We start from the raw sequence: 26,678 nt of genomic DNA, 5'->3' as shown, positions 1-26,678 counted from the left end.
TTTGATTCTGTTCTTGTTTTATTGTCAGATATAATTCTGCCTTCCTGTTACTGTAATCAACAAGAGATCGTGGTATTGTCTTCGGAGCAAATACATATCCCGAAAAGACCCTTGACAGAAGCATAATGATTTTTTTATGGTATTATACTTGCCATCAATATTATTACCATCCTCAGTATAGTACCCCTCGGTTACTATAAATTTAAAAATAATAAAATGATTTTTTTTTTTATAATATCATACTCATCTCTTTACTTAATGCTTAATACATGCTTTGATAAAAGTCATACCTATAAGTAATTTATTCTTGGATAATGTTTTATATCACCTCAATGTCTTTTGCAGTTATGGTTAATGGGATTCATCTTTCCTACTAGCATCCAGAGAGTTTAGATGGAGTGACCCTTTCTCCTATCTTTTAATATGGTAAAGGAAGTTTTGAATCACATATTGATAGGAGATAAAGAATTAGAATTATTTAGAGGCATCAAAGTCAGTGCAGGAGATAACACTAAGGAGGTAGTTCATTTATTTTTTGCGAACCCGGATAAGTTAGTTATGCTCAAGTAAAGTGTGTATTATAGGTCTTCCATACGGTTTTGGGACCTAATATTAATCTTACTAAATTTGAACTGGTTAGATTAGGTGATGATAGTGACTCAAATAGTTTGTTGAGGATCATGGGTGGTAAGGTTGTTAATATGCCAATGAAGTATTTGGGAGTTCTTTTGGGGGCTAACTTCAAAGATATAAGGATATAAGACCTAATGGTTATGAAAGTGAGCACTACTTTTTAAAAGAGAGAGATTTACACTTATAAGAAACACAATGAGTAACATTTACTATATGTTACTATTCCGGCGAGTGTGATCAAGAAATTAGAAGGTATTTAATGTGTATTTTTATTGGCTACTATGAGAAAATACCATTTAGTAGCATATGAGGATACCCTTGATGGATTGGGGTTACAATCTTTGGAGGAGATGAATGTAATTTTACATTGTAAATGGTTGTAGAGATTTACGAGAAACGAAGACATATTATGGAGAAGGGTAATTATCGCGAAATTTGGTCTTGATGAGAGAAGATGGTTTAGAAGAGCTATGTCAAGAACACATAGGAAAGGTTTATGGAAGAAAATTGGCACAGACCGAGCTAAATTCTAAGCTTACATTAAGTGGAATGTTGCCAAAGGTGATAAAGTCAAATTATGGTTGGATTCGTGGTTGGTTGATGGACAACTTAGAGATCAATATCCTTAAATTTTTGTCACTACTTAATAATAAGATATTCTAACTAGCGATTCATTTAGAAAAGTTAGGAGAGAGAAAAATGTTTGGCAAGTTATAATATAAAGACACCTTAACGACTGAGAGATTCTTGAATATGAAAAATTGTTTACTACTTTATCTGTAACACTCCAAACTTTTGAGATAAATGAAATAATAAATGTTTTGTGATTTGAGTCACATTAGTATTTAAAATTTTCGATATGTCAAGATTTGTTAATGATTTTGTTTCTCTTTATATTTTTTCGAGAATTTAATTTGAAATACGAAATTCAAAAAGAAACTGAAGATAGTGAAACGAGAGGCGAAAAAAATTCCCGTAGCCCGCACTCGCGAAACTGCAGTCCACGCATAAAGTGCACAGCTTAGGCACCTGCACGTGGTAGGGTGCCTGCACGCAAGCCATGTACGGCCATGTTGTACACTGTGCATGCGATGAGGCGTGTACTATTCGACAGCTGGCAACAAATTTGCTACTAGCCAACATGACTGTCCGTTACATTAGATGACCATCTCTTGGCTGCTTGGATTGCTGTCACTGGCGCAAATCCAACCCTCGAATTTTCTTTAAAAGGGCCCCTCCCTCTCCCACTCTTCACCATTTTCATTCTCTTCCAACTTCACTAAAACTAGAGAGAGAAAGTGAAGGGATTTTAAAGAGAGAAAGGAATAGAAAAGTAGGAGCCTTACAAGCTTGTTTTAGGAATTTCTAGAAGTTTTTCTGCTCTTCCGAAAGGCTAAATCACCTTGATTTCAATAAGAAATTCTTAATATTTTTATTTACATTTCTTAGTACATTTCTAGTAAATTAAAATCGTTAGAAAGGACTTCCTGCTTGTTTTGTGATTTATTTCGATATGTACTTACTTGGTAATTTAGTGAAATACTTGATTTATCTTTATGATAAAATAATGATGAACTCTGGGATTGACCATTTGTCCTACCTCTGGTAATGACAAAGAAGGTTGTTATAAGAAACTCTGATTTTTAAGGACACCCTGATGGTCAAATTCGGAAATAATGGGTCTTTGGTCGAAAATGTTGACGAGTCACATTAGACTCAGAATGTGAAATAACTATGAATGTGTGATGGATTTGAAATGTGACAGTCATAAAAGTGAACTTGTAAAAGAGAATGAATGAAAATCTGTTAAGCCGTTATCTCTGAGAGGTTTATGTTTCTTCCTCATCTGAATAAATTTTGATGAATCGTCCTCTGTGAATGATCAAAGTTTTTCTTTGATGAGAGTGGACTCGCGAAATGACATGTAAGACTACATTGGGGAAGTAAAGCTGTGGTCACAATTTATACCTCAGAAAGTTATGGAATTGTCCCTAAATGGGGAAATAAACTGACCCCAATGGGGAGTAATAAAATGTGCTGATCATTCATAACGGTAGTTGGAAATCTTTTTTCCCTCAGTAGTTATGTGTCGCAACGGTTACACGCGAAAGTCAGTAAAAGACTTAATGAATAGACAGATATAATTAATGTTAAGTAATGAGGATATTTTTACGTTAGTCTTGAATTATGTAGATGATGTAATTTCTCTGCTGATAATATGTTCTATGTTTTTGTTGTCTTTGCAATGATGTTTTGGTCACCTGTTTCTTTCAAGTTAAAAAGACAATTTTCTTTAAGTACCTAAATTATGATCATCCAGGAAAGCTTGTAAGGTAAGTCTAACGTTATTGTGAAGCTCATGATTTTTTACAAAATCATAATCACTTTTCAAATCTTAGTAAGATAGTTTCAATATTGTTTTTCTTACTTAGTTTACATGCAACTCACCCCCAATTCGTTGGCCCCCAGATGATGAAAGCGATAACGTGCTTGATGTGTTGCCCCTAGAAGCTTGTTTGAATCCCTTCTCGGAACCTTAGGATAGATATGAGTATTTTGTAAAACTTATGCTCTGATGACTCTTTTGTAAATATTTTAATGACTTTGTTTTGTATATTCACATTTTGATAGCCAACCATTGGCCTCAGGTGTAATGTGAACAATGATTTTGTGTAAGGGATTTCTATTCTTCCGCTTCAATGTTAATTTTAGTCATTAGCACTCTTATACATTTCTACTATTCGACTCCCTCCTACCATTAGGTACTTGCGATGTTATATTATATCTTGTGACAATGGATGGTAGCAATGACAAATCTGAGTGGTGTTTCAATTCTAGAGGTATTTTTAAGTCAAATTTTACTTTCAAACATTTGTCAAGATAGAAGATACAGACACCAAATTCCCATATAGACATATTTGAAAGGTCAAGGTCTTGCCTCATATATCTTTTTTTGCATGGGATGCTAATAAAGAGTATATCTTAACTATGGATAAATTAATGAGACGGAGCCAGGTTATATTGAATGCTTGTTATTTGTGTAAAAGAACCGATGAGTCTTGTGATCATATGTTTCTTTTGTGCTCGATGGTGTATAAGCTTTGGAGTATACCGTATAGATTTCTAGGTATTAACTGGATTATGGCGGCTTTGGTTAAAGACGAGTTGTGAGTTTGGAGAGGTATCAGCATGAGTAGGAAACGAGCAAACCTTATGCCACTAACAATGAGGAGTAAATGGCTCTAGACACTGACTTTTTTATTTTTGGGTCAATCTATTGATTCAACAAAGGTTTTAAAAGATCTTATTATTAATTTTGTAGGTATTTAAATATGATGTATACGAGTTGACACTCTTCGTAATAATTAATTATATATATATTTTTTATTTTTAAAAAAAATTTATTGCATCCTACCCAATTATCATATATTTATATAACCTTAATTTGTAATATTTAATACACTAATATAAATGTAAAGCTTTCTTTGTTCTTTTAGGGTAAGTCCAATTTTTTATTTCTTACCATTTTTGCTTATCAATTGTCATTTTTTAAGCTATTATTTATCAACATTCTCAAACGACAATTGAGGTTTGGCAATGATGATCAACAGTCATGAACAGTAAAAAATTGTTAGTAAAAGAGGATAAAATGAAGTGATAGCTAAAGATTGTAACAAAATATAGTTACATGTTGCGAAATGGTAATGATATATAGTCATATCTAGTGGGTACCAATATCTCAAAATATACCAAGTTAACATTAATATAAATTGTTAAATATATGTTTTTTTTTTATGTTAATTGTCCTTTGTAGTTAATGTTGAAAATTATTAATTTATAAAAATAGAAATAAAAAAAAACAAACCTATAATTTTACAGTGATGTAGTTGATAGTTGTAAATGGTGCGTCGCAATCCTTGGTGTTTAATTCACAATAAGTAAATCACAAAAACGTAACTCAAATTTATACTGATATAGAAAAAAAAAAGTCCAAACTTTATTCTGAAATTTATATTAATAAACGTAAACATAATTTCTCATATTAAACATTTTTCTACTGCTTTCTCCTTCCTCCATTTTTTTCCTGCTCTACTGGTTCTTTTTTAGAAAGAAAAACACAAAAAAGTGTCGTCAAGACCACAAAATCGAACTCCCAAAATGATTGAGTTTCAATTACAGCATGAAGCTGCTGTACAAGAGAGCTGATGTAGGCTGGAATGCAAACTCGAGGAGTTAAAGAAAATGTTGCGAAGAATGAGCTCTGCTATTTTTCTCTCTATTTGCGTCAACGTCGCTGATCAACTATGAGACTGAGCATTTGATCTCTTGTTTCCAACGATGGAACCAAAATCACTCAAACTGTTACTGCATCCGCTTCGTCAAACGGGAGTATTCAGTTGACTTGCTTTGATAAGGCTTCCTCGAACTCTGTTTCTTCAACCATTGGTTGTCTTTCATCTTCCACAAGAAATGAAAGTGCATTCCATGTGTTTGAGAAAGCTCTGCATATCATGCTTTTGGCACTGCTCCTAGTCAGCTACGTAATAACATTGTGTGCTCGACAAATTTAGTTCTTGCAATAAGATGGCTCTGCAATCTCTTGTTACATCCTTTTGAAACATACAGATATCTGCTCAACTCTTAAAAGTGTTGGGAGATTGACAGAAGAAATGTTAGGACTACGGCTTTTTTTTCTTTTTCTAAATATGTATCAGACAAACATATAATCTTTTTTTCTACCGCATTATTGTATTTAATATAGGTTAATGATCAATTAGAAAATTTCACATGTCAAAATCCGTTTGAGGTTTGTTCTAAACCTTGAATATTTATGATTTTTGTTTTCATAAATGCGTGGTATTTTAATCTGGCTCAGCTTAAGTCTAAGGCATTACAATTAAGCTTTTTCAACATATGATTGGCGCAAATGGGCACTTCGGAGTCTATCTTTAACCCAGTCCAGGCTTAGAAAGAACACACCCAAAAGAACAAAAAGATGAAATGAATTATGGGTTCCCATTAATTGACGATGATCTTAAACACTTTGTTAAGGTCATGTCATGTGAATCATGACCAAGTCTAATCTGTACAAATAATTGCAGTCGGATAAGCATAACAAAAACTTGCTTACCTTCCAAGATATCTTAAGCTTCTGAAATATTTCTTTTTAGGGAACCATCTTCATCTATTTTGGCTATTGCTCAACACTCGGAAAACCACTTACAATACCATCAGACATTCAAGCGACAGCTCTTGCAAACCTACCATTAGCAGATTATAGGACAAAATGTAGCTGAAGGAAGCAATCATTTCGCATAGGCAATATTAAGAGCAAATTACCTCAAAATTGCAGAAAATGCTTTGCTTCCAGAAGCTTTGCCAGGGTATTCAACGAAGTTCTCCAACTTCAACCAGGGTAGAACTAATTTCTAATTCTAGCCTCTGTTCTAACAATGGACATACATCCCTTCTATACTGTCAGAACCTTGTCACATTTACCTAAGTGAATAACCCTCGTCCAATAGAAACTGCCTCTCAGGAAAACATACAAAAATTGCATACTACAAATGACAAGTTGGCTAGCGCCACTCCCGGCAACGACCACAGCTCCAGCTTCCTTGGGAAGATACTGACTCCTCCCATGGAGAACAGTGACTGTGCATCACAAACCCACAAATCTGGCAAGAGAGATCAGAAGCTGGTTCCATGTGTAAGCATATCTGACACTGAACAAGATTTGCATTGGACTTCTCAGACACTGTTGACTCTTGCTGATTACAATTACCAGTTCCAGATTGTTCCATGACCCCATGGGAAATTGAACAAGATTGATGTTCAATATTTCCCAATGCATCCCCAGACACATCAACTCCACCACACTGGTCACCATCATCAGGAGCCAACAACTCTGTGAAAGAGAAGTAAGTCTGAGGTTCAAACTCCATGTCCTCGTAGTTAAGACTTTCATAGTCAAACATCATATCACTTTCAAGGCCAGTACTAGAAACATCCCATTCGGCAATGGAAAATGGTTGCGCTTTAGATTGCACAAGATCGTCTGTTTCATTACAATTAGATCGTTCAAAATGCAAAAGATTACTCCCGGAAAGGCTATCCACATTGCCTTCACGTTTCACATGCCTTCTAACTGGCAGTTTCTTCAGCCCTGGACCCGAATCAGCATTCCACTCAGAATCCAAATTGTTCTCTGTAACTTGCTCAGCTTTTGAGAGAGAGAAAAGGAGTGGATCATCATCTGGAACAAATACATCCTCTGATGGACAGACTGGAGATACGGGTTTTGACTCTTTAGGTTCAGACATGTTTCTACTATCGAAAATCACTCTAATGTTTCCTTGCCCTTGTTTTTGAGCCCTCATGCACCGCTTTCTTCGCTTTTGCTCCCTGAGTTCAGCATCCATGTAAGGACACTCTGGTGGGCCTATTCTACGACACTTGCAGCACTTGAAACCTATCACATCCAAAATTCTGGAGTCCTCAAGTTCAACTGCTTCAGCATGGTACCACTCTAGAAACAACCAGAAATACAAGAGTGCATTTTAGTTATTTAGAATTTTTTAAGGAAGAAAAAATAGATAGTTGAGAGCACACTTACTATTGCACATTTCACAATGAATGTATGTCAAGGTAGAATTATATGGCTGTAGGCACAGATCACAAACAGGCTCCAAAAGATGCTTGTCTGAACTACCCTTTAGAAGAATGTTTGCCTGCCTGAAAGCAATGCCTGAGTCTTCATTGTTCTTTTTCCTCCATATGACACCCCAAGAACAAAGCTTACGTCGACTTTTTGTCCCCAGGCTAGGGTCAGAGGTCGATTGTTTAATTTCAGAATGATTCACTTTAGCTCCTACAGATGCTAATGGCTGATTAAAACCTTTAAGCTGTGTGCCTTTGCTGCCTGTAATAATACTGCTATGCTCTTGTCTGCTCAGCGGCAACGGAGTGTTTGGATACTTATTCCTTATTTCCCTTTGTGAATTAGCTTTGACAAGGTAACAACGCTTGCAGGTGATGAAGAGCTCCACTTTGCCATTTGTGCATATTGAACTTGAAGTACAGTCCTTGTGACAATAACCTGATGAAAAACAAACAAGAAAAGATGATTAAAGAATATTCAGAATAATCTCAAACTGCCACAGAAATGATGCAAGATGGTATTGCAAGTGACACATAAGAGCACATTATGATGATATACTTATCAATTTGCAACCTATCATAATAAAATTGATGATTTCAGCAATCAACTCTTCAGAAGTATCATGAAAAAGCCTAACTGGTGAATTTATAGAACCCTTTACGAAGAGATAGAATTTACAAGTTAGGCAAGATGTCAATGATGTAGATCCTCCACCGTGTTGAGTGGATAGCCCTTAAAAACAAAAAAAATCAAGGGTCTGTGACCAAACATCCTGGACTCAGCACAATCTATTATTGCTAGAACGGAATATACATTTTTACCACAAGATAGAAAGATAAAACACTACCCCCAAGTAGGTCAGTTCTCATAACTGAACAACTTCCACATCTGAGGAACGAGAGAGACAGCTAAACTCCTCTATGGTAGGTAACTTCTCATATCTGAACAACTCCTCCATGCCTGCTAGACTCTATCCTAACTGAATCTTCCATCTCACAGGTCTGCTGATCTGCAGACGCTATTTTTTCTAAAAATATATTTTAATATATTATAGCCCATAAGATCACTCTCCCCCTCAAAAATGACCTTGTCCTTGAGCGCAAAAGATGGGCTGAGGGATAAACCATGTCCAAGTATACTGTTAATATGAATATTTTGTTGCCTAAATGACGGTGATATTTTTTTCTATTTAGTTCTACCATTTATTTCCTCCATAAGGATGTAATTATTTAAAATCTTTATTATAAGAGAAATTTGCCTCTTTGTAATTAGAAAATCTTGTATATATACGAATCAATTGTAACACCTAAAGTAGAGAAAAATAAAATGCAAATATTTTTCTCAAATTTCTATATGGTATCAGAGCAAAATAAAGGTATTTTAGGGTTTTAATTTCAGAGTTTATTCCAAAATCCTAGAATCTTCACAACACCCACCCAAACGGAGTATTGATCTCACTGGTGGCCGGCTGCCCTATTCCGGTGACTTTCTCCACCATACCCGACTGCCTACTCCGCTCACGTGCGGTTGTTTATGCTGTCCTTCATGCGCAGCCTCCCGGTTCGCGACATTCTTCTTCTTCACAGCTAAGTGGATTGGTAGATATTTTGTCTTTAGATCTTATTTTGTAAAAAGGGTTGGCACACCTTTCATGCCTGGTATGAATGTATTATCAAGCTCAAATAAAAATGGACATCCACAAATTGAAAGTTCAGCACATAAATGAGATTGAGGACAGGAAGTAACTTTCTTTTTGTAAACGCTTACAAAAGTAAGGTTGCAACTACTACATACTCTAAGGAACGAGTTCAAGAGAAAATCCCTCCTCACTCACTTGGTATGGCAATGAGCTGTATATGAATTATTCATAGTAGACTTCTCATGCATATTAGCATGGTACAACATTTCAAGAACTAAACATTGATGCGCATAAAGTAAAGATTTACACTGGCTAAAATACTGTTTGTTTTTTCTTTCAATATAGCTAAAATATCAAGTAAAATAAAGATTTTTCAAGTTTAATTAGACCACATAGAGGATAAACATGTTCAGAAGATTAAAAATAGCAATTTAAAGTAATGTACCTCGGCATACATTGCACGTGACCGCATTCCTGAAGATCACACAATAAACATAATTAATAACAAGTACGAAAATATATCCATCCCTGCAGAGAGAAAGACTAAACTAAACATTACCTAAGTAAGACATCAAGTTGACATGAAGCACAAGAACACTGCTCTAACTTATCTCTCTTGCATGTAAGATAGGAAAATATATTCCGTCGGGAAGCCTTCAACTGCCTTTTTTGTAGCTTAGATAGTCCATCTGAGAACTTCTTAATTGATGGCAAAAGCACTTCATGGAACCGTTCTTCGTACTCCTTGATCAGATATAAAGGAATACGCATTTCATTAAACCAATATGTGTTCTTTCCATCCTGACTTTGCTCAACATCAATGATATTTTTCATAACTCTTGCTGGGACATGCTTTTGGTTCCCAAAAGAGACTCCATATATAATCTTGCTATCAACAATCTTCTTGCCGCAAATATTAGCATTCCTGAAAGCAGAGGCTTCCGTCTCTGGACCTTTTCCATCCTGGAGGTTCTGCTCTGGACGGACAAGATCACCCCATCTCACATGATTATCTAGATACCTAACCTGATCCAAATTTCAATGACCTTCAATTTTTCATGTCTTTTTGACAGAAGAAAAAAACCACTGAATAAAGATCGTTGAGACAACACATAACATATGAGAACAAACCTGCATTGCAAGCTGTGATACATTCTTACTCCTCTCAACTGCTGTTTTCCAGATTAACTGTCTGCTTCTTTTAGGAATCTCAGAACCATCAGAATAAGTAAAGCTAGATATCTTTCGAACGCCACCTAGTGACACACAACATAATTAGTTTATTCCTATAAGCATCAAATAAAATGAAAACATGCACTCTACAAACATCATCTTTAACCGAAATAACACCACCACCAAGAACAACTAAGAGACACTGCTGACTAATTGTTACAAGACTTGGGGGCTTAGTGGTTACCCTGGTGAGCTGCTTTCCTAACCATTGAGCGTGGCAAAATTGCTTTCTGGTGTATATGCTTTGATAACTTGCCTCCTCTCCACCAGCTAAAGCTATCATGATTGCAACCATCAACTATTACTTCAGATTGTTTCTTTTGTCGTTTCCCACCTGGTCCACGTTTCTGCGTTGTTCCTGCAGTGCATGATACACTTTGAATGATGGAAGATTCAACAAGCCAATCATCCACTTGCTTAAACCAATCCCCAGAAAGAGCAATGCTGCAGATGTTTTCACCAAGCTGCAAACAAAGAGAATGAGATTGTGTCAAATAAAATGCAGTGAACATATGAAAGATATGTATGGTAACAAAATACAAACTAAAAGAAAGGGCAGTAGCCCTAAGGTCATGTATGCCGAGCTTTTCCATAGTTCATTTGTTCCAAACAAAGAGTAAAATGCAATCCAATAATCTACGAGGTATATGCTAACAGTTAAAGACATTAAGAGTTCATATAGGTGATTTACAGATTCCAAATCTATGCTTGTAAGACAAGTTCTACAGACTAAAAATTATGAAAAATTAAGGACACTTCAATTCAGAACAAAAGCCATAACTTCCACATTAAAACCAAAATCAAGTGGGTAAAACTGTAGCCATAGACATCAAATTTAGAAATTAACAAGATTCTCAATATCTTCCATGAAAAATTAGAAAAGATATCAAATCATTCAGTTAACTAAGAAATGTTATCCTCTTCATAACAAACAAAGTTCTTAAATACTCACAGTAAGGATATTCACTTAAATTCTGTATTTTATGGTGGAAAAAGGAAAAGTAGAACATAATCGATAAGCAAAAACATTAAAAATTATTTTGAGAAAGAAAACAAAGGGGTGGGGCCCAGAGAACTAATCAATAAAGTCAAACGAAAAAAACTTTAGCGATATGCATCATGAGAAATGGAACAAACAATATCATGAATAAGCCAAATAATAATTTTTTTTTTATTAAAAAGGTGGACTATTAAAAACACTATTAGATCACTCAATTTTAAAAAACTATCATCCTCTTCATACAAACAACACTTCCTAAATAGTCGAAGTAAGGACATTCACTTAAATAATGTATTTTATGGTACTTAAAAAAAGGAAAATGGAACATAATTAATAAGCAAAACATTGTAAAGTTTTGAGAAGAAAAAGGGAGGAGAGAACTAGACAAGTAATCACCAAAAAAGTAAACTCACTTCAAGCAAGAGAACTTTCACTGCCCTGCATGTTGTAGCCTCCTCTACTTGTTTACGCCACTGCTTTCTATGACTTCCATTCAAAAAGGGACCGGCTACAAGACCACGTAAACTTTCCTCCAAGTATAAAAGATATACACCAATGCTAGCAAGATAGCTGTCTCCATTACTTAAAGAAAGAAGGCTATTGAAGATCTTTGTAGCACTTTTGGTGGCATTTGTGACAGCTGCATTTAACATGCATCCCCTCCTACTCGATGCTTGAAGCTTGCAAGAATGACACCAACCACACCTCTCCCTCACAATGTCCTTCTTTTCAAAACCTGGCCAAAAAAAGCGTGAGGCTGCCGAGGAAAATGCTTTTGTCTGCAGTGCAATATTACTAGCGGCAAATTTTCTGGCATTGCCAGACTTTTGAGACTCAGAAACATGACTTTCTTCTGATAAAAGAGAAGTGAGATTAACAATGGCAGATGTAGCAAAGTCCCCATTTGCATAGTGATTCACGTATGCCTTAGGCTTAAAGCTGAATCCCATGTATGCACAATCATTGGCTAACTTCCTGCTACTGCTTCCAAGACCTGCACAATCGTCCGCCTTGATTTCAGAGGATATACTCACTGGGAAAAGCATACTGTTTTCTTCTCCACAGCTGTTATTGCTGTCACCTGAAGCATTTTTAGTACAATCAGTAATTGGCCTGTTGACCAAACTTTGGCAGCTGAGGTCAGATGGATCAGCCTGCAGTCCAACTGAACCAGAAGTCATGGTGCATTCCATTTTATTCTGGACAGGTAACACTGAATTTGTTGGAGGGTAATCCTGTGATCTAGCTGTATTACTAGCATAATTGGCTTGAGTCATGGTGTTGATGGAGGTACCAGGACATGACTTTGCAACATTATCTGAGTGACATTCAGTGAAACTAATTGCATTCTCCGCCTCAACTGTGCCCGATGCTTCGAGGCTTTCCTTGGAGAACAGAGGCAATAAAGAAGTAATCTCATTTGTCTGCATGTCTGCCATGTTGGCAACAATTTCAGTTGTTTTATGGATAAATGCAATAATTTCTGGGATATCCCAATACAATAAAATTGCGTTGCATATCCTGGAATATATAGCAGTATGTTCTGGAGATGATAAGAGCACATGCATGACGTTTGGAATGTCGTTCAGATTGTAAAATCTACCATGTCTTTCCGCACTGGGAGAAGCCTTGAGCCTGCAATTGTCAAATTCAGAACGTGAACTGGCAATTATATAAGTCTAGGTCCATATCAAAGACAACAAACAAGACCACGCTAACACACAAAATAGAATTGAGAAAAATTTAGGCTCTATTTGATATATGAAAACACTTTCTAAATTTATATATTTTCATTCACTAACCACGAAAGTTCATTACAACAAAGAAATCATGGTGAAAATGATTATGAAGTTAAATTTTTTAAAAATGTCACTTTTAGTGTTTTCTAGAAATAATTTGTTTGTAGTTTGATAATTCCACATATATACAACTTTACATAATCTATAAAACACGCATAAACACATTCGAACTTCGAAAATAAAAATTAGAAAATGTTTTCATATACCAAATGGAGTCTTAATGTCTAAGGAGAGAAAATCATGACCAAGGAGTAAGTACAAGTATAAGCAGTCATAATCATGTGCAAAGACATTTGAAAAAAATAAATAAGAAATTACTATTTCAGTACTTAAACTAGGCCATTTTATAATTAGGTTACAAAAGCTCTTTTCTTATTGTTCATGTCCTTAAACTTATAACATTATTAAATTCAAGATATCTTTATACAACCATAAAATCTTGATTGAAAATTATGAAGCTTGTTTCTTTGCTCATTTTTTATTTTGTAGAAAGTTCGAAAATTATAACTGAGTACTAAGCTTAATAAACTAAGTAAAACTAACTGATTTGTTTTATCAAAGTTATACAAACAATAATAATAGAAATTAGGAAAAATAAGGCATCTAAGTATATTTACTTTCTAGAATTTTTCTATGTTCACTTTAAATAGAAGCATTATATCTTTTTTGTGTCACTTAAATAAGACAGGAAAAACTTGAGCAATTTCTATTAAAAAAAAGGTTTATTTAAAAAAAATTATATTTAAAAAAGTTGAAGTAGAAGAACATATTCTGAAACAACTTTTTAAGTTCAAAGACAGAACTATAATGAAAACAAATAGGGCCAAATTGTAATATAGCTCGTAGTTTGGGACTAAATTTATAATTTGCCTCTTAAAAACTATATCTAAACTTGGGAAGTTGCAGGACTAAGGCTTCACAAATAAAGCAATGCAAGAAGAATAACCACAATTTACAAATAGGATTCAACAAATATTTAAATAATGTAAAAAAAGCTGAACTTAAAGACAGAGGCATTGAAAACATACACCAGCAAGTGATTGCAAGTACCCAAGAAGATTTGTTCATACAAATCAATGCCAAACACTTCTGCTCCTTTAAGTGATGTTCCCACCGTGATAGTTGGTCCCATTTTATTAATAGTGCATTCTGGACAGTACCATGGCCCTTCTGGTATGTACATTTTGACCACACCTATGCATCTTGAATGGTATGCTAAAGGGCAACCATCACAACAGAGCAACGTCCCATCCATGCCACAAAGCCGACATTCATCACTATTTGCATCTAGATCAACTGCATCTGCATCACCTTCAGTACCTCTGGGACCCAAAATTTTTAACTTGTGGTAAGACTTCATCTCATGGCCTTCTGCAACAATCTCCATAGCCTCTCTATCCTTGCAGGCTGAGGTTTTGGAAAATCTGGGATGGACCCTTCTAGGTCCATTTTCAGAAGGATTGATAGTAACTGCATCAGGATCTATTCCGACCTCTGATTCTTCACGAACATCAATTTCAGTTCTTACCTCCACACAGTCTAAGACATCATCACAGAGGATCTGTAGAGTCATCAACTTCAAACCTACAGGTAAAGAATAATATTCTTTGTCCATAACACATTCATTAAAATTTTTCCATTCTGGTCCCTTTGTATATCCCATTACAGCAAGATAATGGAGCAAATAAACAGGCCAAGTTAGTGTATCGAGCAAGCTCCAATCAACACATCTGCATATGAGAAGCGTAACAGTTAAATCAACAATATTTAAGGGGAAAAAGAAAGTCATCTTAAAAACAATGATAAGCCTACCGAGTAAATGAAACAACTCACAAAACCACTTCTGATCTACTTGCATACAAGAGGAATATGGTTGGGCAAGTGGGAGGGAATGCTCAGAAACAATTTTTGCCGAGTTATTAGACAATTTTAAAATCCAGGCCTCATCTCAAAGAAGACAGCAGATTCTCTTCTGACACTGAAGGAGAAGAAGGAAAAGGAAAATTGACTAAATAGGGTTGGGGACACGTGGCTTTAGAGACTTAGCTTACACTACAGCAGCTACAGCCTATTAAACAAGGAACTGATCATAGAATAGACGATCTTAAATGTAGTTGACTTTATATTAACACCTAAAAGCATATAACCCTGTTAGTGCAAATCTTATGAAATTCTCAATCTTTTAAGGGACATATTATTGTCTAGAGTTGAATCTGATTGGGTAGCTATATGATTGATGTTATATCAAATTAAAGTAATTTGCCTATTTAGATACTTGAGAATAAAAACCTAGACATCAAACCTAGAGTTTTTTAGATGTCACATTTAAGATGTCATAAACATCAAATTTACGGGTTTGATTACATCAAACAACTAAAACATTAAGAAATTTTCGAAGTATTTACTAAATAACAGAAATTTGTCTCAAAAAATAAAATTACAAAGATGTTCATAATGTTTCCTTAATAATTTTTACTAAATAGGATTAAACTAAAAAAACAAATATTAATAGAATAAAGAAATAACACTATTAATACAAATCGAAAAACTAAATATTAACTGCATAATATACTAAAGTTACTAAATAATAAACTCAAAAATTATATAGTATTGATATTTAATAGAATTGTGGTTTATAACTTATTAAGGCAATCGAGGTAATCATTCTGCGTCATTTTTCCCAGATTAGAGAAAACTCGTCCACGAGCTTTGAAGTGACTAATGAAGTAAAAAAATTGATCTTTGAGCTTCCTTACAAAAATTTAACAAACTCTATGCTCAATTGTTTTCTTAATTAGTAAACATAACGGAAACACACAATTGTTTAGAAGTTTGAAATCCTAGTGTGACGAAAAAATCAACATATTGATCACTGTGTTTTAATTTCATCCTTGAGTAGAACATTACTAGACTGAATTATTGACTTATGTTCCCCAATGTACTTAACTTCCATAGAACTCTCCTTAGGCAGTGAAAGATTTTGAGTAACCTCAAAATCTACTCTCTTAGAAAGATATTGCAGTTCTCATCTCTCAACTTCGATGTGCTCCATCTTTTTATCTTTTTCATTTAACTGTAGGCATTTTTGGAGATTTATATTCACTCATCTCTTCAATGGTCGTAGCGTCTAAAACTACATCCCTTTACGTCAACCATGAAATGATAAGTATCAAGTCTCATCATGTTAAACATGTCCATCATAAAGTCAAGGTAAACCTAGAAGAATAAATGTGAAAATTATAAGAACTACATCACATAAGATTTAGTGAATCTAGATATCAAGACGGGTAGAAGCAAGACTTTGTTAAGTTCCAAATATTCATATTATCTATCCAAGCTAGTCTATATGGTTGCAGATGTGTTGAAAGATTGAATCATTCAACTGTAGAGATTGAAACAAGAATCTTGCCGCGGCCTCATGAATGACAACTTTCTTACTTTAATTTCCACAATAAAAATTAGGATTTCTCATGTTTAAAAGTTTTCCATCATGAAGAGAATTGCAAAAATAAAAAGGTGTGCAAACACTCCTAGGGATTATTTTGAACTGTTGAAAACAGGTGTGGTCAAACCCAGCGCTCAATGAAACCAAAAAAGAACAAATCAAGAAAGCCCTATTGGCAGCTAGACGCGTATGGCTCACATGCTACCCTCCCAGACATTGGATGGTGGCCAACCTTCGTAGATTGACTAGAGTTAAGGCTGGGGATATAGATCGAAGGTCAATATGAGACGCAATTATGTAGAAGAACGAGATTATGAGAAGCCACAATTGGGATCTTGCAGCAGCAAGTGGCATATTCTCTAGCAAACTTATGCCGCTTGAGGGGGTTGTCGATCAGGGTCTTTTGAGGCTGGTGGTGACAGTTTTCTCGATCATCTCTTGTTGCTGACTGTGATCTAAGATGGCGCCATGTAGACTAGGCTAGGATTTGTTGGTTTATATTTTTTTTCTATGTTTTTTTTTTTATAATGATGTGGGGTTGTTTGGGTGTATAGAGCTTTGAGATCTAGTTGTAGGATGCTTTTAGGTTTAATACCAAATGATGTAGGACAAATTAGGCTTAATTTGCCTATTTAGTGATTTGAAGATAAAACCTATAAATCACACCTAAAAGTTTCTTAGATATCACATTTAAAAAGTCTTAAGCATCATTCAAGAATTTGGTTATGTCACACAACCAAAAAATTGAAAAGCTCTCAAAATATGATATTGAATTACTGAAGTTTGTCCCAAAAAATAAAATTAGAAAATATATTTATAATATTGCCTAACTAACCTTTAGTAAATAGGAATAATTAAGAAATATTAATACTAATAGAATTAGGAAGTAAGACAACAAATATAAACAGGAAATTAGATAATTATGAGAAAAAAATCCTATATTGCCAAAACTATACTAATAAACTCCTAAATAAAATAGTAGTTGTATATTTAATAAAACCATTATTTTCTAATCTATTTAGATAAGCAACAACTACTTTTTAAAGAAGTATTATTGAACAGGAGAAGTGAACATTACAAAAGATACGACAGATAAGACATCCGACTGAGAAAAGATTAGAAAGAGAACAATTTAATAAAATAATGCATAAAAGTAAAGCATAACAAAACAAAGAACACAAAACAAACAACTAGTCACGTGACCATAGCATCCAAATTTTTGTAGTAAGGATATATCCTAGTAATCCCTAAGAGATTTAGCCCAAAGGGAAGCCAAGAAGGTCATCTTCTCTGATAGGATCGTGTCCGGAAAAGAATGATTATCAAATATTCGATGATTTCTTTCCAATCAAATCATCCATAAAGATCCTTATAGTAAATTATAAAACTGAACCAAATTTTTAGTACACCTTATTAAGATCTAATATGATATATAAAAATCTTGTTTTAGTTTTATTTTCAGGTAATTACCTCACCATTTTCTAAGGAAGAGACAAAAGACAAAGAAAGCAGCACAAATGCGCCACCTATGTACAAAATGATGGATCTGAGTTAGAGAGTTAGCCAATTGTATAGAATATCCTCTACATCTTCTTTTCATGTGTTAGATTCATAGATGAATTGAGGTAAACCTAAAAAAATTGTTCCATCAACCATGGTAAACTGTTAAAAGTGTAAAGTTAATTTGGCACTCGGTTTGGCTTGCCACTTGGTCATGGCATTATAGAAACAAGTATTTACACCCACCACAACCAAGAAGGAGAAGTGGATAGCCGGGTGAAGGAGAAGCTATCTATGTAGAAGGGGTAGTTCGACACCTTTTTAGAATGCCCTCAGAACCTCCCATTTTATTTTTTTTTCCTTCTTTCCCTATTCATGCTAAGGTGTCTAGGAGGCAAGAGTTTGTTCAATGTTGTTCCTTGTCGGGAGATAATTGACCAAGAGGAATTTTGTTTAGTGACAATGAGCAAGGTTAAATAGCCTTTTTATGGGAGAGGATTGAGGATAAGAATACTTATGACCTTGAAAAAAGATATATTGAGCAAAGCAGCCCCCAAGATTTTTTCCTTCTAAGGACTGTGGTGGAAGTTCATTGGTTCCAAATATAGTTTGGTGCATAATAATGATCGGTGGGTACAACATGAGAACTTCCCAGAAGATCACTCATCTTAGTACTACTCACCCTCAAGCGCGCTTAATTGCGGAGTTCTGATTGGATTCAGGGCATTAGAATTGATATGACCACACCCAATTTGGTGCATAACAATGAGCAGAGGTGTTTTCTAATCAAGTCAATAGAGATGAATAGCAAAAAATTTGTCAAAATTTTTCACTCTTGACTCATTTTGTGATGTAAAATTGCATGAAGATAATGTTTTTGTTTGATCAATGGTGCCCGGATGAACCATTAAAAAAATTATGAACCAAAAGCCAAAGTTTATTTATTATCTACCATAACAGAAACCAATGAAGTGTCCATTTACTCCAATATCTTACTGATTGGGAGGTTTATTTCAATAAAAAAAGATCTTATTGATTGGGAGGTTGGTAAAAATGTAACTCCTTCCTCAACACCTTGGAGTTAACATCCATTCAGCGTAAATGAGAAGACAAGCCTATATAAAAGCTTCTAACAATCAACACTTCTCTTTCAAGTCTTCTATTGCCATTTGTAGGTCTCAATGTTTTGCTTAGAGCATGTCAAGAAAATGAAGGCAACCTTGTGAATTGCGTTTTTACTTGCGAGGGTTTGAGGCATTTTAATCGCTTATGACATGAAAAAAATAGGTAGAATCTTGGTCAAGGGGTGATTATTATAACATAAAGCAAGTGAATTCCTCAATAATGTTCTCATTTTGTGCCTAAAACTATAAGGTTTAGGGGTTTAACTCCTAATCCAGTCAACCTTAGCTACGTGGTTTGTGGTTTGTGATCCGTGGTTTCTGGCTATGTGAAAGATGAACTTTATGCTTGAAGTGGTACCCCGAAAATCAAGTCTAAAAGAAAACTTGTCTTTGTCACTCCTCCATGCATCTTTAGGTCACTAGGAAGGAAAAGAAACAATGGAGCTTTCAAAAAATTCTTCTTCCTTTATGCTTCTATCAAAAAGCATTGGCTTAGGATCCTTTGTACTTTGCTAAATAACAATAACACATTTGTTGATTGCATGTCTTTTTTCTGAATGATTTGTGAAGTTTTATAGAAGGGCAGCATCCTCTCTTGACACCATATAAAATGGAATATAGCTTTCTCTTTTCTATCCCAAAACAAACCATTCTCAAGGGATGATCCTTTGTACTTTGCTAAATAACAATAACACATTTGTTGATTGCATGTCTTTTTTCTGAATGATTTGTGAAGTTTTATAGAAGGGCAGCATCCTCTCTTGACACCATATAAAATGGAATATAGCTTTCTCTTTTCTATCCCAAAACAAACCATTCTCAAGGGATGATCCTTTAACTAGAGGAGAGACGAAGGTTTCAGACCCTACTAAAAACACTTATATTCCTTTGCTACTAAAAATTTTGTAAACTTACTAAATGTAAAGAACTAAAGCTCCACAGACTTATACTCCAACAATGCCTCACCTCTAACTTTTCATAATGATTAAACATCTTCATCCACAAGATCCCACGAGAACCATCTTTATAGATCTAATGATTGAAAAAAAGAAATCCTCAATTTGGTTGTCATGAAAAGCAAGAAAAAAATATATAATAGATGCAAAATAGGCTAGTAATAGATTTTCTAAATAGTTTAAAAATTGTATTTATATTAAATATAAAATTATTATATTATTTAGGAGTCTACATTATCGAAAAATGTTATTATAGTTTCAATAACTTAGAATTTTATTCCTATTAGTCTATTTTCTATTTGTATTAGGATTAGCTTTTCCAATTCTACTAGTTTATTATTTCTTAATTTAATTTTATTTAGAAAATCTTACTTAAAAATCATTGTAAATAGTTTTATAATTTCACTTACTAGAGCACACAGTTACTTATAATATTTTAACAGCTTCTCAATTTTCTAATTGAGTGATGCAAGCCAACTCTTAAGCATGATGCTTAAGACTTCTTATATGTGATGCTTAAGAAACTTTAGGTGTGATATGTAAGTTTTTATCCCTAAAACCTAAGTGGCCAAATCAACCCTATTTGTCCTACATCAATATGACATCCAAACTAAAAGAACTTTACACCTAAATTCTCAAAACACTATACCCAAACAGCCCCAAACCCATTTGGGAAAAAATCACAAAAAAATTTCAAAAAACCCTAAAACAGCCACCACTACTGTTCACCAGCAGCCAAAGGTGGTCCAACATTGAAACTAGGTCCCGATCAGCCAACCTCCGAAGCCACACCATGAAACTCCACCATTTTTTTTAAATAAAAAAAATAAAGTACATCATTAATTCACCAGCACTAAGAGAGTGTTACCTATGTATAAAAATAATTATAAGTCAATTAGTATGTCAATAAAATCAGCCACGAAACTACACTATAAACCACCACACTTGCTAGTCCAAGCTCCCACAGTTGCTGCCTCTCACTTTTGCACCGTCACATCCTACATTATCGTCCAATCTCCAACCAGCACCTCCAGTTAAGTTGTCTGCCAAACAGCCGACCCCATCAGGTAATCGGAAGCCAGTGAGTGAAACCCACGCGCACGTCAGTCACGAGTAGATATTGCACAATCTGCTCTACTTTGGCTCCAGTTATTCATTCAAATTTCAAACAGATCTTTCTAAAAAGAAATTAAGTTTCAACAATGGTGCCCACCACCGAATTAAATGCTAAACCAGAGGCATGTGAAGCAATCACTAATACCAAATTTTCAACAATTCAAAACACAATCGAGGCAGTCCTGGAAGAACTGAGACACTTGCGCACAGCACAAGTACATCGACTAATTCAAAATGTATAAGTTCCACAAGTTGTGGATAGAAAACACATTGAAGATAATGTCGATTTTTTTTTGTGAAATAAAAAGTATAAGTATTAATACAAGACACTAAGGGGGTGCAACCCGTGTGCAAAATGTATTTACAGATTATTAGGCACATACCCAAAATCTTCCACCCTATACAAGTTTTAACTAATAATAATGACCCAAACAAACGGGACCATCTAATATCACTATCAATACCATCAAATGTTCTCATCGTTCTTTCCTTCCAGATAACCCAAAAGACAGTCGAAGGAATTAATCTAATAAACTTTTTCTCTTTACTAATCCCTTCCCAAGCCCAAATCTCCTCCCTAATCAAACCTGCCATGACCCAACTCACCCCCAAGAGGCTATAAATCATAAACCAAATATTGTGTACTGCAGGACAGAAAATTAGAAGATAATTGCATGATTCAGCCTCCCATCTACACATGTAGCAGCCATTCACCATCACCTTCCCTCTTTTCATCAAGTTGTCAATAGCTAAGATACAATTCCTGCAAGCCTCCCAAGGAAAAAGAAATACAATCTTAGGCAGAACCTGACTCTTTCAAATCTGCTTGGCAAGAAAATAATTCGTTCTATTGTCATCCTCTCCCAATAGGTACTCATAGTAGGATTTAACAGAAAACTCCCCATTTTTCTTGAGTTTCCAAATCAATTTGTCTTTGTCAGTAGTAACATTCACCTTAGAAAGTAAAGAAGCAGATTTTCATATTCCTCTACCTCCCAATCACTGAGATTCCTTGTCACCACCACATTCCAACATCCATCACTCCCCTCATCCCCATAAGCCTCCTCCAAGGATATCCCTTTTTCTGTGCAACAGCAAAAATTCTAGGAAAACGGTCCTTGAGACATCCACCTTCAGCCTATTCATCCAACCAGAAACATATGTTGTTCCCCTACCCAATTTCCATTTAACACTATCACTCCAAGTGTCACTCCCCGAGCTGATTTTTCTACATAACCCAGCACCATGAGAACCCCCATAATGTCGAAGATATATCAAGAGAATAAAGGTCGAAATTCCTAATTTTGATGGAAGAAGACCCTGATTTCATCTGGCTTAATTCAATGGAAGAATAATTCAACTAGTATGCCATGTCAATTGCAGGAAGAGTTTGATTTGCCAAAATGAAGTTGGTTGAACTAGCAAAAATATGGTGGTATACTATTGGTGGAAATATAATACAAAGACAACCAACAATTGAAACATGGGATGAGATGAAAACTATTCTCGTGAAGAGAATCTACCTCCCAACTTTTTTTTGAAATAAAAAAATGGTGAACCAATAAAATGACGTCGCCCAGACTCAATCTACCTCCCAACTACTTTGACGAACTCCTTGATCAAGTTTATACTTTAGTGCAGGGCAATATGTCAGTAACTAACTACATACAGAAGTTTAAGAATTAAAAATTCGAAGTAAATTAGACGAATATGATAATCAAATAACATCTAGATTCAAGGTAAGACTGAGAGTTGACATTAAAAGAGAGTTAATTTGGCAACTATAGCACAAAATTATCAAGTGACCCCCGAGATGTGGAAAAATATTTGAAATATCTAATCTCATGTTGTGTTTCCAACCATTTCCACTCCTAAGGTTACATTTGAATAAAAAAATCAGCTGAAGAATAGATCAACATTAAATTTTAAATCTCCTAAAGGCAAGGAAGTTGTTTGCTTCTATGTGGAAAAAGTGGGCACGTGAGTTAAGAATGCCCAATGAAGAATAATTTGCATGTCGGGATGAAAGAATAGGAGAAGTATAATAGTTACATATCCTATGAGAATGATGATTTAACTCCTAGTAAACAAGTATATTAAGGTGCACATTGTTAGACTCCAAAGTGAAAGAGCATGAGGAATCACTATCTTCCTGTTTCTTAATATCTTTCGCCAAGAGTCAACTCTATGAAAGTTCCATACAACAAGGGATTTGACATTCCAAATAGTTAGCATGTTGATTTCGTTCTTCCACCAAATTTTGACACTTCCAAACAATTGTCCATTTCTATTATTCTTTGTATTGGCGAGAACAACAAAACATAGAAGAACCTAAGATTTCAATGGGAAGCTCGAAGGTCAAGGTTTTATTTTGACATTCTAAAATAGTTTACTATTTAAAAGTTTGTATTATTAAGGAATATTATTATCGTTTTAAAAACTTAGGATTTTATTTGTATTAGTATATTTCCTATATATATTAAGATTAATAATTCTAATGAGTTAGTTTACTATTTCTTAGTTTAATTCTGTTTAGAAAATACTAATTAGAAGTCATTATAAATAAATTTGTAATTTCATTTATTAAAACATTCAGTTATCCAATAATATTTTGGAAGTTTCTCAGCTTTCTAGTTGTTTAATGCAATCAAACTCTTAAGTTTGATGCTTAAGACTTCTTTCATGTGATGATAAGAAACCTCAAGTGTGATATCTATGTTTCTCTCTCTAAATCCTAATTGAAAAAATCAACCCTATTTATCATACGACAAAGACAAATAGTCAAATGATAGTAGTTTATTTCAGTTTTCAACAAATTAAGAACATTAACCCCCATCAAATTAAACGATTACACCCAACCCCCCTTCATAGTGACTCAGTAACCCTCACGCCCAAAGGAGTGAAAGTTAAATGAGTATATTATCTTATTCAAGTATCTGCATAAAGCAAGTCAAATAACTATCGAGATGGCTAGGCATCAATTCTAGCAGACTAGCAAGACAAATTCTTCAATATACTGTGAAAAAATTGTAAATATTTACCTCAAGCATTTTGATGCCAACTCTGAGCCGTCAGAACAGAGTGCTTCGAGGTGACGCCTCAGGACCCGGATCAGCGCCAGGTGAATGGCATCCAACAATGAGTTTGGCACACTACAATTTAGTGCCCCTACGAAATCGTCTAGTCCAAACGGGTACAAAAATAGTTGGAAACTAAACGACCTTAGAAACCCATAGACAGAGAAAAGATGTGAGACAGACTCCTCTGGCACACCAATAGTTCCCGAAGATGGAGGCAATTGCGGGGGTGGTGCAAGCGGAGACTCAGCCTCAAACACTATATCCCTTTCATGTGCATGCTCACAGGAATCACTGGATGAATCGGTATCATCTTCAGCTTGTGCTCCATCTTCTTCAACGGCTATTCCACCACTCAACTCACTCAATGTAGATGTTTCAATCACATCCACCTCATTTTTCGAATCAATATTTTTTTTCTTACCCTTCTTCAGAAGAACTTCATCTAGTTTCTCCTTTCTAGAGTTCAAATCGTCGTCAAAATAATTGTTATCCAAAATTAAACCGCGAAGCTCACGACTTTCCAGATCCTCATAATCCCCATCCTCGTATTCTACTCTATATAGCCCAGTGTCGTAGTACACTACCTTCCCCAAGAAAATTCCACTGCGTTTGAATTCTTTTAACACATAACGACCCACAAGCGCAATCGGTCCTATCGATCTCGTCTCCACAGTTCGCCTCCTTCCTCGTGCATTTGGTTTCGCATCAGTTTCATCTTCCGGTCTCCTGCGCTTCCTTGGTCTACCACGGGGTCTTGGGACCTTAGTTTCCATTGATCGATCCGAAACGGATCGTATCAAGCCCTAGATTTTTGATTTAACTCCAAAATATTATCTGGTAATTTGCAATTCCCCAAAAAACAACGATACTCTACTTCAACGCAGAAATATATACTCGATTGGATCCTGTAGAAACAATTGAAAGTAAATTGAATCGGCCGTCAAATATAAATTGGATAATATGAAATACGAGAAAAGATAATGACGCTTTGGTGACGGATTGAAGCTTTCAACTGCAACTCCGCCGTGTTATTTGACAGAGAGAGAGGTTCATTGTTAGGGTTTGATAACCGCCATTGATAATACTTCTGGGGCTTTAGGAGTGTGTAGATAAGAGGGAGAGAAGAATAGCCCTAATAGAACCTAATAGAAAGGGAACAACAGCGGCCCTTCTACTGAGTTAACATTACACGCGTTGTGGGCGGGCTGAGTTCACTCGGTTTTCCTGAATTGCTGTTCCAACTCGTCCGGGTCACCGGTCGGTTATTTTAAAATTATCATTTTTTTTTTCCTTCTTATAAATAATAATAAGATATATATATATGTGTGTGTGTGTGTGTATACGTGAGAGCTGCTTAAAAAAACGAGGTGGGATGCTTCATATTCTCATTGTGGGTTACCCCGCGGGTTTAAACATGATTTCATATTCTCAATGTGGGTTAATTGGATGCTTCCTTATTTTTTAATCATTTTTTTTTAATTTCATCTCATTAAATATTGTAATCAAAATTTTAATATTTTTTATTATTTCATATTTAATTTTTATTCTACTAAATTAAATTATCTACTATATATTATATTTATTTTTTACAAATACCTTTTTACCAATTTTAAATATTTCTAGAATATTTTATTTGTCTAACCCAATAATAATTTGTAAGTCATATATTCTTATTTAGATTGTAACGGACTCGGAAATTTAAATGAAATATATGTATTACAAATATCAAATGCGGAAGCGTAATAAAAATTTTGATTAACATCCCTTACACAATAATCAAAACGTACTCAAAATATGAAAGAACAAACTAACAAAAAGAGATACTCAAGATAAGAACTATAAATATAACTATGGAGTCTTTAGGCGTCCCCTTCGCCGTCTTCCTGTGGAACGGGCTCGGGAACAATGTCTTCCTGATCTGAAATGATTAAATAAGGAATGAGCTATACCAGCCCAGTAAAGACATCACACTATCTCACCGCCACGGAAGTAAAGGTGGGTAGAAAACAAAAATGAGCAATGGAGCATAATTTATAACGAACTCGTTTATTAATATAAAAATCTTTAATGTTCACTTACCTCGGTGAGATCCATAAAAACGACATATGAAAGCAATAACATTATCATCATCATGAAATCATATAAACTGTATAACATAACACTTACCATACCTTTACATTTCAATAATCAGAAAACAGATTTCCTCTTTTACCAGCCTATTAGTATCCCTGGGGATCCATAGGGGGTCACCGCTACACGTGAACCATTAACATTTACAACATGATTCCAGGGTCGTCCCCATACCCCGTCTGGTATGGGCGCCAAAACTATAAACCTCAATACCCCGTCTGGTATGAGGGTGAAACGAGCCGTCCCCATACCCCGTCCGGTATGGGCGCCAAAACACATAAGGTCTCCATACCCCGTTCGGTATGAGAGACCACGTTCCCGGTAGGGTTTCCTACGGACCCGGTCCGTCCACCATCTCCCAG

The 26,678-nt window shown here is 35.0% G+C and overlaps 1 protein-coding gene across 1 annotated transcript; it reads right to left on the bottom strand.

Moving 5' to 3' along the window:
- Window positions 1-5,630: 5,630 nt before the first annotated feature.
- Window positions 5,631-25,312, bottom strand: LOC110815541 (PHD finger family protein). The gene is made up of 10 exons (XM_088213338.1): window positions 25,172-25,312; window positions 24,148-25,091; window positions 13,994-14,695; window positions 11,580-12,801; window positions 10,351-10,630; window positions 10,065-10,189; window positions 9,493-9,959; window positions 9,379-9,407; window positions 7,250-7,732; window positions 5,631-7,162 (listed from the first exon to the last, which is right to left on the bottom strand). The coding sequence occupies exons 2-10, from the start codon at window positions 24,957-24,959 to the stop codon at window positions 6,213-6,215; spliced, it is 5,070 nt and encodes a 1,689-aa protein (XP_088069464.1). The 5' UTR covers window positions 24,960-25,091; window positions 25,172-25,312; the 3' UTR covers window positions 5,631-6,212.
- Between the last annotated feature and the right edge of the window lie 1,366 nt (window positions 25,313-26,678).

Source organism: Carica papaya, chromosome 2 (genome assembly GCF_054855325.1).
Source record: "Carica papaya isolate Zhongbai chromosome 2, ASM5485532v1, whole genome shotgun sequence".
In the NCBI taxonomy this organism is placed as follows: domain Eukaryota; kingdom Viridiplantae; phylum Streptophyta; class Magnoliopsida; order Brassicales; family Caricaceae; genus Carica; species Carica papaya.
Note: the sequence above shows the minus strand (reverse complement) of the source record. Positions and strands in the feature narration are given on the sequence as shown.